The sequence below is a fragment of the Rattus norvegicus genome, chromosome 8, assembly GCF_021556685.1.
Source record: "Rattus norvegicus strain SHRSP/BbbUtx chromosome 8, alternate assembly SHRSP_T2T, whole genome shotgun sequence".
NCBI lineage: Eukaryota > Metazoa > Chordata > Mammalia > Rodentia > Muridae > Rattus > Rattus norvegicus.
In genome coordinates, this window is record NC_141541.1 from 81132420 (window position 1) to 81150928 (window position 18509).

At 42.1% G+C, this 18509-nt stretch overlaps 1 protein-coding gene across 4 annotated transcripts in view; it reads left to right on the forward strand.

Annotated features, from left to right (window-relative positions):
• Positions 1 to 18509, forward strand: part of Nedd4 (NEDD4 E3 ubiquitin protein ligase) — an 84773-nt gene that overhangs the window by 22898 nt on the left and 43366 nt on the right. For 3 of the 4 annotated variants that reach the window (XM_087560556.1, XM_087560555.1, NM_012986.1), the window contains 1 exon segment: positions 774 to 827. In XM_087560556.1, the coding sequence (XP_087416682.1) occupies positions 774 to 827 (54 nt within the window). 4 annotated transcript variants of the gene reach the window in all.

Sequence of the window (18509 nt, forward strand, 5' to 3'; positions counted from 1 at the left end):
TTCGTTTTAGAAAAGATAATTATATTATTAGATAATTAGATTTTGTTTTTAAAAGAGGCCAGTTTGTGCCTCTTTATTGATGAGTTGAAGCCATTTACATATAAAGTTATTATATGTGTGGAAACCTGGAGTCTTATGGTTGCTTTCCTGGTTTTTATGAATAAATAGAATCACATGTTGTGGTCCTGTCTGTTTGAGTATTGATTTTCTTTTTTTTTTTTTTTTTTTTTTGAAAGACAGGATAACTTAAAAAATAGATAAGATCAATTCAAATTAAAAAAAAAAGGTGGGGGGGGGGACTGGAGAGATGGCTCAGCGGTTAAGAGCACTAGCTGCTCTTCCAGAGGCCCTGGGTTTAGTTCCCAGCAAACACATGGTGGCTCACAACCATCTGTAATGAGATCGGATGCCCTTTTCTGGTGTCTGAGGACAGCTACCATGGCCATGTGCCATCTCTCCCTTCCAAAATATAATTTTATGTAATATCTTCAACCTCAGGTATATTAAAAAAGCTTCCTTTATGTTTGGTATTAAGTAGATTTTAACTACTGAAATATGTCTACAAAAGAAGACATTAGCTTTGAAAAATACTACGTATTGTTGCAACAACAAAAAGTGTTTGATCGAGGGTGGCTGTGGGTGACATGTGAGTGGCCTATTCTTGGTGCAATGGAACTGCATAACTGGGTCATCAGTTGCTCATTTTGAAGATGTTTCTTGGCATCTACAGGTGGTGTTTATGTTTTTAAAGAAAGGCTGTTTCTTTTACTCAGGTCCTTCCACAACAGCACCGGATTCTTTTCGAAGTGTTTGATGAAAATCGTTTGGTAAGTTCTATTACCCTGCATGAGTGTGAAGGTTGTGCTGATGGTGAACTTCAGGAGACTGTGGGGGACGGGTCAAGATCTGTGATTGTGATCTGAGAGACTTCTGAGCTACTGGTGTGGCTGCATATTTTTCTTTCTCTTTCCTTTGATTAATCCTCCCATTTCATTCTGTTCTGAATGACCTATCCTGGGTGTGGAGATTGTAAAGTCTCTCTCAATGAAGGTCCGGGAGATAAGCCCCTCTTTCTCCCATTTTCCATGCCATGTACTCTGAATCCTAGAATATATGCAGTTGCATGTTTTGTATGTGTACCACAGTGCCCCACCTTCGGCGTGTGTGTCAGAACACACAGAAAAGTTATAAAGTCGGGCACTTTATAACTTTTGTTCTGTGACAGGGCCACAATGGCTTGGAGCCTTGCCAGGTAGGCAAGCCTAGCTACTGCCAAGTATCCTGGAACCTGTGTATCTTCACCTCTTCTCTCCCATGCTGAGAATACAGTGTGTATCACTGACCATCTTCTTTGTGGGTTTGGGGATCAGAACTCTGGCCCTCATGCTTCTGAGGCGGCTCCTATGGGTCTTTTCAGGTTTCCCTGTCCAGTTTTACTGTCCATCTACTCTCTTGTCCATACTCTTCCAAGAGCCTGTCTACACTGAAGGAATGAATATTATTCACAAAGGCCAGGACAAAGCCAGACCTAAGTGCTTTTGTTGGTTTGGGTTTGGTTTTAGTTTTGAGGCAGTCTACCTACATATCTCTGGCTGTCTTGGAACTCACTCTTCAGGTCAGGCTGGCCATGAACTTGCCAGGACTCTCCTACTTCTGTCTCCCAAGTGCTTAGATTATAGGCCTAAACCTCTGGGCTCAGTCTGGTTTCCATTTCTATAAAATGATCATTTTGCCTCTTGGTTTCCTGAAAAACATCTGGGAACTCTACAATTTTCCGTCTTTTGGGTGTCTATTTAAACCTTCCCATGAGCAGGTTACATTTATAATTTATACCTGTAAGATCTGAACATGTGTATTGTATTACTTAGCCTCCCCCTGACACTGTGTCTGTGACCCAGAGGAGGGAAGGCTCATGCTTTTAGCAGTTGTAGCCCATGTGCACTTAGGTTTACTTGGGTCCCTGTGATGAGGCCGAGTATCATGCAGAAGGTTCGATCAGAACGAAACTGGCCACCTTTGTAAGGGAATCCCGATCTCTAAGTTCATTAAGTTGTAAATGCACAAATCAATCACTTGATGAGATAGGTCCAGTCCCGTCAGTTGATGTGATCAGCACTCTTGTGGTCCAGTCGCATCTCACCTCTGAGCACTGATGCTCACTGAAGCCCAAGCTTGCAGCACACTTCAGAACCAAACCCTAACAGAAAAGTAATGTTAAGTATTCATTCTGTTTTGGTTAAAAAATACACCAAAATAGGAATTAAGTAATTTGAATCACCTTTGGCTGAGAGAGGCATTGAGACTGAGTTTCTGTTTTCCTGGCCATCCTGGAGCTTGATTTGTAGATGGAGCTGACCTGGCATTCACAGAGATTAACCTGCTTCTGCTTCCCGAGTGCTGGCTGAGTCACTTTTCTGACTGACAGAAAAAGAGGATTTGGGATGGAGAACTGGTCTAGTTAAAAGTGCCCAATGTTCAGTTGTGAAAACCAGAGTTTGTATTTCAGTACCAGGATAGCAAATCAGGTATCCTAGGAGTGCCATGCAAGTTCCTGTAACTCCTGTCAGAGGGTACAGGAGGATTGTTGCTGCTTGCTGGCCCTCTACCCTCCAGAGAAAACATGTGTCCCAACCTAGGGGAGAGACCCTGACTTACAGGAGTACGTGGGGGAGGACAGAGGAACACAGTACAGCTTCTGTTGGCTTCTGTGTGTCTCTGCATGTACATGTAAACTCACACATATACACAATAATTTTAATAGAGAACTTTTAAAAAATATTGTTACATTGCATAACATTTTTTTTTTATTTTCAAGAAATGATAATTGAGTCTGGCATGGAGGCACATACTTGTAATCCTAGAACTCTGTATTGGAACTTCTAGGCCAGCTGGGCGGTCATGGCACCTGCCTTTAATCCCAGCACTCAGGGGCAGATGCAGGCAGATCTCTGAGTTCAAGGCCACCTCTGTCTACAGAGTGAGTTCCAGGACTGCCAAAGGTACACAGGGAAACCTTGTCCCAAAGCAAAACAACAACAGAGAGAGAGAGACAGAGAGACAGACAGAGAGAGAGACACAGAGAGAGAGAGAGACACAGAGAGACACAGAGAGAGAGAGAGAGAGAGAGAGAGAGAGAGAGAGAGAGAGAGAGACAGACAGAGCAAGCTCCTGCATCAGAGAAGACATGAGTTAGTTCTAGGCCAGCCTGGTCTAGACAGTTCTAGGCAAGCCTGTACTAATATTAGGAGGTTCTGCCTCAAAAATAGTTAAAAAAAGAAAGTGACTGTTGTATCACTGACAGCAGATACTCCACTGAGAACTCCTAATACTCAAAGCAGTCTTTTTATCAACAGGCAGCATGAGCTTTTAAGACCATATATTAAGACTTATTATTTATTTGTATGTGTTTACATGTGTGTTCACACCCTTCAGTATGGAGATCAGAAGAAGGCATCAGACCTCTTACACCTAGAGTCACAGACATTTATAAGATGCCTGGCTGATGGTGTATGTGTGTTGGCTTCTGAGTTCTGAATTTTCATAATGTTCAAACAAGCACTCCTAACCACTGAGCCGTCTCCAGCCCTGGTGATTTACTTTTAAATCCAGAAATGTGCATATACATAAAGTACACGATGCACATCCTTACTTTTAGAAGCAAATCAATGCAGCCTCTGAAGACCTCTTGTACCCTTTCCAGTAGTGTCCCTTTTCCTTCCCATTGTAGTGGCTACTATTACAAGTTTTCTATTTAACATTTCTTTGTAAAATATTTTTAGTGTGTGTGTACATGCATACATATATGTTAGTACATATATATCCCTAAGAACATTATTTCCTTTTACATAACTTTAGAAGATTGATTTATATTTTTAAAATTATGTATATATGAGTTTCTGTTTATGCACAAGAGTACAGTGCCCATGTTGGCCAGAAGATGGCGATAGATCCACTGGAAGTAGAGTTCTTGGTTTTTTAACTGCTTGGCACGGGTATTGGGATCTGAACTCTGGCCCTCTGCAAGAACAGCAAGGCCTCTTTAATAGCTGAGCCGTCTCTCTAGTTCCCTTTTGTATGTGTTTAAGCTTACACATGCAGCAGCTATGAGTGTGTTTCTGACAGGCTTTTTCCTAAATGCTGTATTTCAGATTCACCACACTGACATTTTCACCAAGGCAGTTTTCCATCATATATTATGGTCATAATGCCATAATTCGTGCATTAACCTTCCGAGGTGGATAGTCTACTTATTTCAAATTGCTTTTCTCAATTTATAGGCATCTTTGCAGTGTCTTGCTGCACTATATCTGATGGCATCTCTAGGCTGGGTATTGGGAAGCTGAATTTCGGGTTACTTTGTCTTCACTTCCTATGCAACATTTGCTGCTAATGTTCATGTTGGAGTGACTTTCTCCTTGATCCTTGTGTGTGGACTATGTTATTCAAGTTATTTAAATGTAATCCAGAAGGCAGGATAGCTCCTTGTGCTTTCCTCTGGGTCTGGTTGTTTCATCCTTCCTTCCATTGACTGTCATGGGATGTGATTGTTTCCTGACTACCAGCATTCATGTTTGTCAAACACTGTTTCATTAACACTTGTTTAGAGCTGATGTGTGTAGTTCTGTACTGTGTGTCCTGAGCTCAGAGGGAGACCCCCTTTGGTATTAGTGGTTAAACATCTAGGTGATGGATGTGGCAGTTCCATCAGGGTCTTGGCTCTGATTTGGCACATCAGTGGTAACCCCAGGCAACAGGAAACAGGAACTGGAAGTGCGAGCCCATTATCCAGCACTTGGGAAGCAGAGGCAGGAAGATTCTTTTTTTTTTCTCTTTTCTTTCTTTCTTTCTTTTTTTTTTTTTTCTGGAGCTGGGGACCGAACTTGATAGGCAAGTGCTCTACCACTGAGCTAAATTCCCCAACCCCAGGAAGATTCATTTTAAGGTCATTGTCATCTATACAAGGAGCCATGGTGCAGCTTGGGCCTGAAGGAGACCCTACCTCCAAAAACTAAAATTACAGACTTAATTATTTACAATAAAAATGAACTTGCCAGTCAGTCTCTTAGGAGACAAGGGCTAGGAAAACACTTGGGGGGAATATTTTTCTTCCCCAAGACAAGATATCACTATAGCAACTCAATACTGGCCTTGAACTCAAAAATGTCTTCCTGTCTTTGCCTCCCAAATAAGTGTTAGGATTAAAGCCGTGTGATAATACACCTGGCTGTTTCTATTTAGCTGAGGATGACCTCAGACATCGATCTTCCTGTCTCCTTTCCAGTGCTGGGGTTACATGTGTACGCCTCCACATGTGGTGGCATGTGTGGACTTAGTGATCAAACTTTGGGCTTCCTGCATTTTACACAGCAGTCTGCCACCTGAACCTCGTCCCCAACCTCAGACATTTCTTCATGAGGATACGAGTTAAACTGTTATAACATTCAACATGGTGCCTTTTTTGTGTTGGCTGTATCTGTTGTGATAATCTTTATGTGTCCTGGAAGAGAGAGCTTTATCAGGAAGTCAATGTGAGTAGCTAGCAGGGGCCAGAAAAAACCAGAGCCGTGTGCTGGGGGCCACCCACACCTCAGCACATCACTGAAGTTCAGAAATGAGCTTGCTGCCCTGGGAGCCATAGCAGCTGGGCTGGCCGCCCGCAGCAGACTTCAGCACTGTAAACATCTGTCCTTGATTGAAACCGTGTCCTGGCCGACCTCTTTGGGAAAGAGTGAGGAGAAGAACACAGGTAGAATTTTAAGTAGAGAAATTTTCCAGGCCTCTGGAAAATGTTTCTCTGATCATGTATCGCTTGTGCTTTTCTTTCCTTAGCTGGTTTTAAGGCGTGAAGTGATGGTGGTAGTTGTGTCTGTGTCTTAGTCATCTCTGAGTGATTGTACAGAGTTTGGCCCTCAGCACCCGTGTCAAGCAGCCCACAACTTCCTGTAACCCTAGTGCCAGAGGCTCTTATGCTTCTGCCATCTAAGGTCATGGCACCCGTTTGCATGTGTACAAACATACCTTCATAGTTAAAAATATTAAAAATAAGTCTTAAAAACAAGTAAAGTTGCCTCTTCGAGAAGCACACCTTTTCTCTTGAGGCCTTCAGCTGTTTGGACGAAGACTACACATTGTGGACAGCCAACTGCTTTAACTGAAAGGCTACTGGTTTGCATCTTCTTCCCATTTTTAGAAATACCTTCAGCAATGTGGAGATTGAAATTTGTTCAAACAGCCTAGTGCCCTAATGTAGTAGTCAAAGTTGATAAGTACAATTATTACAGTGAATGTCAGTGTTCAAGGTTCATCTGTAATCAGTGGTACCTAGAGCTGCCCACATAGCATAAACCATCACTTTATTCTGTGTGGGACATACCCAGTGACCTGACAGCTCAGAGTGAGGATCCAAGCTTCCATCCTCAGGCCCTGTCCATTTTTCTCCAGACTCCAGATTTCGACAGGACAGCAGAGGCCTCCCATATGAGGGCTGCCAGCACGTCTCATTCATCTGGCTTGAGACCGGAGTTGACATTGGCCCTGGTAACTGTGGTGTGTGCCTCTGCATCGCCGGAGATCTGAGCCTACAATTTGGGCTATTCAGCATTTTGGGATTTCAACACTTGATTGTCTTGCCTGATTCCTCCAGTTCTTCAGTTATCATTGCTTCTTATCTATCTGTAGAACTTACGAATATTCCTTCAGAAGTAGCCAACTGGGTTATCTTTTTTAATTAACTGAGACAATGTCTCACATAGCCCAGGCTGTCCACATTTACCATATATTGAATTTCTGATTCTCCTGTTTCCACCTCCCAAATGCTGGGATTATAGGTGTGTGTCACCTCCATACCAGGTTTTTAGGGAGCTGGGCAGTGTGAATTTAGGTAAGCACTTTACCCAACTGACCTACATCTTCAGCTGTGGGTCAACTTTAAAACACAAAACAAACAAAAATCCCAACCGTAATAAGAAATCAGGTACTCACTGGGAGCAGTGACAGTATCTACCCATCATCCCCACCCCACCTCCCAGCTGGAGTAGTCTGGTACCTGCTTTATGTTTAGTAGGATTAGAAGAGAGGGGGAAAAGAAAAAAGAAGCCTGTTGTGGTTGGAGGCTTAAAATCTTACAACAAAGCTGTTGGTCAAGGAGAAAATATGTCAGATACTCAGCATTACTTTCTATTAATAATCAGAGATTCTCACTAACTGTAAATTTTATCCCAAGGCCGGTGTACTCAGATGATACTGATCATCCGATTACAAGTGACCCATTTAGTACATCTAACTCCTAACTTAATCCCAAAAGAAAGTTAGAAGGAAGAAACAAGGTTAGGACTTTCCTTCAATTCAGAAAAAGAAGAATAATTTGAGTGTATTTATTTGCTGAAGTCTGTAAGGCACAACAGGTTATGCACCTTCTAAGTATAATGTCTAATTTCAGTCAAACAAATTTAACAGATTCTAGTTTGTTATGGATTAACTGGTTAAAAATACTGTTAGAAAATTGGAATTAAAAACAGATCTGACTTAAGCAGCTTTTTAAAACAAAGTATGAGTATATGTTTTACATATTTGCTTTTACTTAGGAAAAAAAATTTAACTTAGAAAAAATCCAGCTTGGGTGTAGTGCCATGCAGTGTAAATAACTCAACTGTTTGCTTTTTACTTCTCCTATGAATGGGCCAGTATATGCTTACTGCTGGAGTTCTTGCTATAAAATTCAGGTAAGGGGTTTAAATACATTCTAGAGTATTATTTAAAAATAAATTTGTTTCTTTCAAATAGAATACCAACTTCGGTCTGTGACATTTGGGAGAGGATTAAATAAAATATGAAGCTTTTATTGCCGAGTAAGCTGAAAATACAGTGAAGGTTATATAAACACGTCAGAAATATATATCTATATATTCAGAGAATCAGCCCCTCTGAAGGACAGGCAGTCTACTGTTCTCTGCTGTGAGCGTTTTATCAGCACTCATAATTCTACCTCAAAGACCGTGCCAGTGGGCAGAAACGTAAACAAGGGCCTGCTTTGTTTATGTTATGAAATATGTGGCTTGGTTTGTGTTTCTTTATAGGTATCTAACAGCTACATGGGTTGTTTTAAAGCACCAGCAGGGGCCAGCAGAGGACTCTCTGAGAACAGAATTGCCATTGAGATATGTTTATTTGATGTGTTAAATCCTTTTTAGGTTTCTTTACTTGCCACAACACTCTCTTTAAGTGAATGAATTGCACACAGTGGGATAAAATATCCAATGTGTTCAAACTATATTGGGGTGTAGCTTTTCTGTCTAATCTGCATATATTTTTAATGGAATGTTTGCCCAGGCTTTCTTGGCAGGATTTTAATAGTCAAAATATAAATGGCATCATTTAAAGACTGTACCACTTGGCTGCAAAAAGCCTTAAAATTACAGGACAAAATGGTTGGTGACAGCTTCTCCTCAGCCTTTTTTTTTTTTTAATTTCCCCTTGAGGAGGTTATTTGGTGTTTACCACAGTGTTACTAGGCTCACTTTGTAGTTCAGTCTGTCAGCTTTCACTTTCATAATTGTGTTTTGCTAAAATATTTATCTGTTTGACTTCACAGTCAAGTTTTATGCGCCTCACCCCATGTTTTCATATTTCCGAGTGTATTCAGATTTCCCGCATTAACTAACCTGACTAATCCCTCAGTATGGCCACTAGTTGGAAATTCAATCTTCAATTTGATACTCAATCACACAAGTTTTATTTGTACCCACTTCCTGTAATACTATAGCGGTTGGTGAAAACATTAGTGGTTAGGATTACCGGGGAAAGTTGCAGGCACTGAGATTTCGGGAGTTAAATGTTCATTTTGGGCTGGGGTGAAAAACTGGGTTTCCCGTTGAAATGCAAGAAGCTTCTTGTTCTTGTGTTACTCATTCATGCAAATTGGCGAAGGTATAATTGAAACAAGGTTGGCTGTGTTTGAGTCAGGACTGCAGCTGAGCTCAGCTTAAAGGTCGCTGGAAATCAAGTGCTTTGTCAGTGAAGGCGTTCTGACTCCCAGTGATTCTAGACACTTGGGGAATGTCAATCTCAGGCATCGGCCGTCCTTTTCTGTGAAGTCTGGAGTCTCGAGCCGTCCTGAGGTTAAAGACGCCCCTGACCAGCTTTTTCTCGCCACTGCTGGTTTTTTTCTCTGGCTGCAGCACAGCCGCTGCTAGCCTGTCTACAGACAGAGCTCTTCGATTTGACTCTCAGCCCTGAACATGCTTGGAAATGAGAACAAATGGCACAGAGTTTACGATTGCACTTCGCAGCCAGAAGAAGCAAGACTTACCCTCTGTCGGAACCCTCTGGAGATGACTTGGATAACCACATTCACACACACGGCCAGAGGCCACCCCGGATCTCAGTGGCCAGCGTGGTTCAAATGAGGCTGATCCCCAGACAGACGCCACTGGCTCAGTGGGTAGATCATAGATCCGCCGAAAGTACTGACAGAAAGAGCAGCTGCCTGCAGATCTCACTGCAGCCCAGGTATGGTGGGTGTCTTCCCTCCGGCACTGTTGTGGTAGATAGGGACGATATTTCCTTTACCTGTGCTTTAAAGGATAGTGTTTGCAGCAGCACTGGAGTTGACAGTGAGGTGTCCAGTGCCAGTGATGGCAGCCTCTTAGGTATTTCTGCCATGTACAATGGCAGCCTCAGTAACTTCTCAGCCAGTGACAATGGGTCTTACAGCAGCAATGGTAGTGACTGTGGGTCTTGTGCAAGCCTCACAAGTGGATGCTCTTACACAGGCAGTGTTGTCAGCGACAGTAGTGGTTATGAGACCTTTTTCAGTGGAAATTTACCTTCTGACAACACCTCCAACAGAAGCGTGCCAGTCAACACTGCTCCCCGTGAAGTTCTGTGCAGAAGTCCCAGTAGGCTTCCCTTTGCCCAGGAAGACCTGGAACATGGAGTAGAGATTATGAAAGTGCCGGTGAGCGGGAATGCAAAGGTTCCACTGAAGCGCTGCACATCTTTGGTCATTTTCCCAAGGAGTCCTTCAAACACTCCACCAGCATCCCCGACAAGCAGGGGTGCCTACCAGACCTCACACCAGTTGGTTGTGTCTCCTACCGAAACTGCACATCATGAAGACGGAACTGGCACCAGGGGCTTCCTGTCGACAGCTGTCAGCGGGCTTCGGTTATCTAAAGTGACTTGTACTCCTGGGGAAGTCAGAGATGTTCGGCCGCTCCATGCCAAGGGCTCCCTGCAAAAGAAAATTGTCATTTCAGATAATAGGCCCAAACAAACTGTGTGTGAGAAGTTGCCGGAAAGATTTTCCTGTGTTTCTGTGCACTTGACCCAACAAAATCAAACAGCGTCAGATTGTGCAAACCCATGTGTTGGCCGCACATCAGAGAGGTTAGAACTTCAGCTCCAGTCTGATTTGGACCATGGCATGCTCACACAAAGGGCATCTCCTTGCTTACCAACTACACCAGACACGGATTCCCATGTAAACATCCGTGGAGAGTTGGAAAGACCAAATTCACAGAGAAGCAGAGGCCGTGCTGCTTTGCAAAGAAGTGTCTCGCTGGGTGGGACATATCCGAATGTTTCCTGTTTATCCAGCCTGAAGCACAGTTGTTCAAAGGGGGGACCATCTCAGTTGCTCATAAAGTTTGCATCTGGGAATGACGGTAAAGTTGATAGTTTCTGGAGAGAGAGAGACTTGACAAACGAACTGTCCGGTGTCCGTAAGGTAAGAGTCTTCTGGTCTTGTAAAGTACTTCCTGAACTGTATGCTGATTATAATTGATAATAACATTATCTGTTCCTTTCTGTGGCCCTTAGTGAGAAAGCATTTAGAAAGCATCAACTTTATATTTGTAAAAATCTTTGTTACTGTTCCAGTGGAAAACTTCTTTAAAAAAACCAAAACCAAAAAGCCTTTCCTTGGTTATTTGAATCCTAAAATTCTTCCAGAACTGGCTGGGTCTTTAACACTCGATCCTGTGTTGTTTGTTTTCTCCAACAGCTCCATTTGTCTTCTTACCCTCAGAAACGGGGTTTTCTTCTCCCTCTTAAAACGCATGCATTTGTAAGATGGCTGATAAAAAGAGTATTTATTATATTGAATGTTTTCAGCAGAGGAAAAATAAATGGGTTTTGCATTTACATACACCCTAGCCACAGGAATGCTGCTCCCACCCTCTTTTTCTTGAGTTTCCAGTCAATGCCACCTCCCAAAATGTAGCTCACTTTTTCAGCAGTATTGATTTCTAAGTTTTATGTGTTTGAATTGGCTTAAACTTACTAGGTAGTTCCTATAATTTTCTATGTACTACATTAGTTTGTTGTTTTGACAGTGTTGCTTTATTTAATTAGTAATTTAACTCTTACAGATCTTAGCCAGATTGGCTTTTTATGTAATTTGGACTTTTCAAAGCATTTAAAAATCTTACAAACTAAAATTCAAAATATCTGTATTTGGAAGGTCTTGCTGAATTCCGGAAAGTTTAATTGTTTTTCTGATGACATTAGCTATAGATTGACAAGATACAGGTTTTCTCTCTTCCTCCCCACCCCCCTCTCTCTCTTCCTTTCTTCCTTTCTTCCTTTCCTTCTGGTGGAGGGACCTTACCTCTTTTCATGATACCCAGTGTTGGGGGGAAAATCCGGATAATGTCTAGACAGATGGAGTTAGAAAATTAGGTAATTGGGCTTTTTTCCTCTCTTTTGAAATCTGCCACAGTCTAGTCATTGTGCCCGAGGTTAATCTGTGCATCTACTTCACTGGGGATAAGGAGAGATCAGATTTCAAATTCTGATCTGTTTTAAGAGTTTTCATTCCACTTGCAAAATTCAGTTTTTAGAACATTATAATCGGTTCAATTCCCTTCCCCAAAACCACCACACCAAAAAGTGGGAAGTGCTGGGATCTTGAAGCAACTTCAGTACTTTGCTGGTTCAGTCAGTATTCCTCCCAGACTCTACATTTGAAGAAACCTAAGAAGTTATTAATCTGAAAAGAATTATAGAAATATCCCTGAGACAGTTGTTACTGTGTAACATTATCATTTGTCACTGTTGCTTTCCAAGGGGCTCTTTAAACCTATCCAGTGAGATGTAAACTAAACGCCTTTGCATTGCTAAGAATATGTTTCCACAGGCAAACTAACAAATACTGCTTTGTTAGAACCTAAGGCCTAGTTTTGTGCCTAAACTTTCTTGGTTGTGCAAGAATACAGAAGGTGCCATTTGTCTGAGAACTTTAAATTGTTCTTCAATATGTATTAAACAATTACCTTATAAAAACAGTCTAAGTGGTATAAGTTACATTTACTGTCTACTGTGTCTAAATTAATTTTACATATAAATGGTAAAGTTAGGGGTTGGGGATTTAGCTCAGTGGTAGAGTGCTTGCCTAGCAAGCGCAAGGCCCTGGGTTCGGTCCCCAGCTCCGAAAAAAAAGAAAAGAAAGAAAAAAAAAATGGTAAAGTTAGTGCTTATGCTAATTCCTTTTGTAAACACGGAGTGACCATAGTAATGACATTTCAGAAGCAATGCTGTGTTTATCAATAATATATTAATCTAATTATAGTGGTTTATTGTAACTCGCTTATAAATAAACAGCTCCCAAAATATTTCCCATGTCTCCAGTCAGTCTGGGTTCGTGCTCAGATATGCTGAGTCTGCATTCGCATTTAACAAGTTGATACTGGAGTCGTTCTTGGTAATGTCAGCCATCTGTACTGAGTAGCAGTGAAATCAGATAACAGCTTTGGTCAGAAACCTGGTGAGGCAAAGCAGTCTCAAGCCTCTTCTGTGTTTGGCTATGAGCTCCCTGCAGCTTAGTGTCCCGGCTTGTAATGTAAATGACTAATGTTTAATGTCCAGTGAAGACTTTTTACCTGTATCTAAGACACAGGCTGTCCTCTGCTTACAGCTGAGACTAAAAATGGGCTCCTGAAACCTACCTTTTAGTGTCTATTTCAGGTGTAGCAAAAAACAATCTTTCAGGAGTTTTGGGGTGTGTGTGTGTGTGTGTGTTTTGTTTGTTTGCTTTTGTACATTTCAAATGGTAAAGGTGGTATTTCTTTGATGAGTATGGTCACCTGTCAGTTTAAGGAGCCAAGGGGGACATACACAGTTCTGAAGATAATACTGAACTTTCTGAAGTCTATCGTCCGCTTGCTTATTATTGGTTCACTTTTCCCTGCGGAGTGTGTTCCGAATCTCGCTTGTTAGGTTGTTGGGGTGCTGAGAGGTTCCATTTTTTTGTTTAGTAGCCTTCCAGCTCCACCCTGGTTTTCATGTGCCTTCCTCTGTTATCCAGTTATTTTCTGCTTTTTGACATAAAAGGCTTCCTGCTCCTTGTCTGGTACTTAACCCTAGATGAGCATATTGCTTAAGCCTAAAGGAGTGCATCCTAAAATACTTCTATGTCTTAATCATTATAGTCACCATTAATCTCAAGATGACACAATTCAATAATTTTAAAAATAATTCTTCCTAAGATTAATATTTTAAATATTTGCATGTTTTAGCATTTATTATTTTTCTGTTTTCTATTTTTTGTAATTTAATGGACATTAAGACATTAAGCCTATGTTGAATGACATTTAATCTCCTGTTTAAAAAAATGCATAAATAAATGTCAACACTGGAACTGTGCTCTAGGAATATAATGACCAGTTTTAAAAATCCGCGCCCCTCCAAAAAATATATGTGTTGTATATGTATATCTATATATGTACATTTTTTTTTTTTTTTTTTTTTTTTTTTGGAGCTGGGGACCGAACCCAGGGCCTTGTGCTTGCTAGGCAAGCGCTCTACCACTGAGCTAAATCCCCAACCCCATATATTTTTTTCTAGAGCTGAATAATTATAATGACATTAGAGGTATTTGGGGCCTGGCTTAATTTGCTTGAAGTTACTATGTATTCTCTGTCAATATGTCATCTTTAATTCACTGAGACTAAAAGCCGGGTAACATATAATCTTTGTTTACAGGAACAGCATCATTCTAGTAACAGATACTAAAAAAATGAATATATCAACACTGAATGTGTGACAGGCTGAAGTGGATAGCTCTGTTAGAAAGAAGCGTGGCATTGAGGGGACCTGTCAGAATCCTTCACCAAGGTGGCAGATGACACTAGATTTGGGTTTTAATAAGTGAATTTAAGTTTCCCGGAAAGGTCCAGATGGGTATTTCAGGGCAGGAATTCTCCTCAACACTGTCTATATTTGGAGCCAGATAGGTTTTTTTGTGGGGTAGGGCTATCTTGTGTACTCTCGGGTGGTGAGCCGGGAACCTGACCATCGCACACTAGGTGCCAGTTGCACACCCCACCAGTGAAGTCAGTCAGAAATGGCTTCTGACTTGCCACATGTCCTCTTGGGCAAGTTGCCTCCTAGTAAGAATTGCCACTTTAGGCAGAAGTCTTGGTGTATGAAGGCCAGAAATGTGCAAGAGCCTTATGTTGCAAGTCACTGTGTGTGGCTTGAGTGGGAAGTACAGAAGGCCTGAGAGGACATGAAGCTTGGCTTAGAGTTGAGATAGGCCTGCACCTACCTCATTCTGCAGAGAAAGTCCTTCATGTCCTGTGAAGACAGCACTTACAAATAGATATCTTTATGTTATTTAAATAATTGTGTCTGTGTGTCTGTGGTAGGTATATGTATGTGTTTAAGTTTAAGTGTCCTGAGACCAGATATCTGAATCCCCAGGAGCTGGACTTGCAGGCTGTTGCTAGCCATTGCTGTGGGCGATGGGAAGGAACCCAGCTCATCTTCTGTAGGAGCACTACATACTCTTAACCTGAACCATCTTTCCAGCCCCATCACTTTTGTGTTTTTAAGAGATTAATTATTTGTGGCACCATGGATTTAAGTGAATAACTTTTCTTACCTTGTGTGATGTTTTGATAAACACTGATGTCATGAAGGAAGGCAGGGAGTACAGAGGTGAGACCACCCTGAGTATGGTGCAGATACAGAGAAGGTCTGTAGTGCTGGAGGAATGGGAACTGAGGCCAGAGGAGCTGGCAATCTTGACCAATCGGGAGGAGTATGCTCAAAGCCTCAGGTAAGGATCAACTCATGCTGGGCCATGCTTCACACCAAACACAATGGGGACCACGAATTATGAGTATAGGGTGAAATAAGATAAAAGGGAGACCCAGTGAGCTAGTAGATTGGCAAGGAGAGCTTGGTGACCTGTAGCCAGAAGAAAGCATTTGCTACTACAGAGAACTCAGTTCTCCATTGTATGTTAGGAGCTCATTAGTGACGCTAACAAAAGTCTGCTAGGAAAACCCCAGGGTTGGAGCCCAAGTTGAAATAATAAAATAGCTAGGAACAGCAAGTGTAGATGCCTTCATCCAGTGAGTGCAGTATCGTGTAGACGTAGGCATGGTTTGATGATTATTACAGAGAAAACTCAGTATTTTGTGATTTTAAAATGAAATAAGACAAATTTCATCTCTACAAAGAAAAGTGCTGTCCTCCCCAGGAATGGCAAGGTGGGGCTGTCTGCTCCTCACCTTGGCACCTTAGATAGGAAAGTGTAGGTGGTAAACCCAGACTGGATGCTGTCAGTGTTGTGTGTCTGAACCGAAAACTAGGTGGAAATTCAGGACTGCCATACATAGCCATAATTCCTGTTTAAGAATATCATATTTTGGGGTTGGGGATTTAGCTCAGCGGTAGAGTGCTTGCCTAGCAAGCGAAAGGCCCTGGGTTCGGTCCCCAGTTCCGGAAAAAAAAAAAAAAGAAAAAGAATATCATATTTTATTACTATTTGAGGATTTCATGCACTCATATAATATGTTTTGGTTACAATCACCCCTTACTCCTCTCTCTAACTCCTTCCTGATCCACTTTTATCCCCTCTTCCCCTTCCCAACTTCGTATGCCCCTCCCCTTTTCCATAGCCACTGATTCCATGGCTGCGGGCCATGCACTGGAGCATGTGAACAGCATTGCTTTGCTTTTCTCAGCCTCTCATCTGACACCAAAAATAAAATAGAGCCGACAAGATGGCTCAGCAGGTGAACACTTGCTGATGACCTGAGTTTTAATTCCTGGCACCCGTGTGGTAGAGGGAGAGAATCAGCTCCCACAAGTGTCCTCTGACCTCCACCTATGCACTGTGGCACACGTATATGTGTTCATAAACAAATTGTAACTGTAATAAAACATTTAGAGAAAATAAAACCACGTAGAACCTCTATGCAGAAGTGAGCCAAGATTTTAAGGCTTCTTCCTTCAAACTGGGGAATAGGCGGCTGTGTCAGTTTCTTGTAAGATGGGGCTTGCTGGTGCTAGCAGTTGTAAACTTTTCTGGACTGTGATGGACGACAAGAGAAGATTAGACCTGGACCTGGGAGCATGGCCAAGCAGGAGGCTTGGCATCGTTATTGGGTGTGGCTAGGCCATGTGCTGATGTTGGTAAGGAGATTAGCAGAAGGGAAGGCTGGGAGAAGGTGAAGCAGTTGTCTGTCAGCATATCCTCAGAGTGTCCAAAGCCTTGCTGTTTCTGCTTCAGCCTCCAGTGCTGGTCCTTGTGGGAGACTAGAAGGTTGGAGTTAGATGATGACAGGTGCTTCAAGATCAAAGGAAACTGTTGAAAACAGCAGAGGAGCAGATCTGTGAGCTGCTCTGGGGACTGCCAACATGGAGATGGTTGCTGAAAGCAGTCTCAGCTTTGTGAAGATTTGGAAGGCTGCTGGGGTATATTCCCACCCAGCACCAGGTCTGAGCATGGAGCTAAGCATCTGGCATGGCACTGAGCCCTGTATCTCAGCTCACCAGATATAGGAAATACCTTGTCGTCAGCCCACTTAGAAAACATGCAGTAGTCAGCTCACACAGTTCTAGATAGGGTCTTGGGCGCCTGTGGGAGGAAGAAAGGACTTAAAGAGATATTGCAGAGCCATGAGACATGGTGCTTTCTAGAAGAAAAAAAAAAGCATGTTGCCAAGCAAAAAGTTTGCATTAAGAACATAATGGTGAATGACAATGAGGACGCAGCCATTCCCAGGTCTGGGTGAGGATATTGGATTGTAGGTCTGAGGGACAGCACAGCCAGAGGCATCTGCAGGGTCCAGAATGAACTGGGCCGTGAAAATGGGAGAAAGAGAACGGGCATGAAAGCAGAGCAAGAAAGAATCTGCCTGCCCTTGCCTGCTTGTGGGAATAACTGAGTTCCAGAAAAGCCAGGGCTATGGAGAGAGACCCTGTCTCAGGTCCTCAGTGCTTTGCTTCTCCAGTGCTCCAGGATGAAGTGACTGCTGTTTCTGTCAGCACTTAGTACTGTCTGCATCCATGCTCAAGAGGGGAGAAAGTGGGCAGCTGAATTCATTACTGAGTACAAAACGATTTCACAGGAGAGACAAAATAGGAGCTTTACAGAATGGGTGTATTACTGTTCAGATGTGTTAGATATAAGTCAGGGTGACTCAAGGGGTGGAATTTGAAAAGAAATGGAACCTTTGTAACTGGTTGGATTTGATTATTTTTTGTGTGGAATAAGAAACCAGTGGTGCTTGACTCTCCTGATGCTAGATGTAAAATAATCAACACTCAGCTTACATTCAGATGCTTAGATCTTGAGTTTAGCCATTAAAAGTGGACACACAGCAAAGAAGCCACATTTGTCTTCGGTATGCTGTCAATCTTAATGAAAATAATGCTATCCAGACTTTAAGTTCTTACCATATGGTGGCCTTTCATTCGATGTTGAAGAGGATTATATATACATCTTTGCTCGTGGTAATAGTTGGAAACTAACCAAAATCTGCCATTCAGAAACATCTGTGCTATTTTATTTTTTAATTGTTTTTATTTTATATGTATAAGCGATTTGCCAGCATGTGTGTAAGTGCACCATGGGGCATACCCAGTGTCTGCTGAACCATCTCTCTAGCCCCTTGGTGTGTTTCGTTAAAAATGGTTATGTTAAATTTTCCCTTTTCAACATGAGGACTGTTGGAATATTCTGTTTTCCTTAACTCTTCTGGCTTTTTTAAGCACTGTTTGAATCTTGTAAGCATACTTTCTTCAGGCATGCCAGTCAGGATGCTACTGAAACTATGTAATTCTTAAACAGCACTATGTAACAATTGAGACATTGTAAACTCCACACGCCTAGGTGTGGCTCTCCCTTTGCTACTTTAAAGGAAGTTAGGGAATCATTTTATACTTTTATAATGCTACTAAAAGTCAACTCTAAATCAGTGTTAAATCACTTAGCAATTGCCCTGTTTTTAGAGCAGCGTACATGACTATCCAGGGCTTGGAGCGAGGCCCTGCGTTGGGTTCCCAGCACCCACATCAGGCAGTTCACAACCAGGAGTTCACCATTGAAAGTGTTGATTAATGAATAAAGTCGCGGTCCCTTTGGGATGAGGTAGAACTGATCTTGCTGGCTGAGGGTGAGCTGACACCCTGGCAGGGACATATAACCAATCTAGGCTATTTAAGTGATGACTGAATGGTTCTCCTAAATGAATATCGCGTCCCTAAGGTGAGTGCCA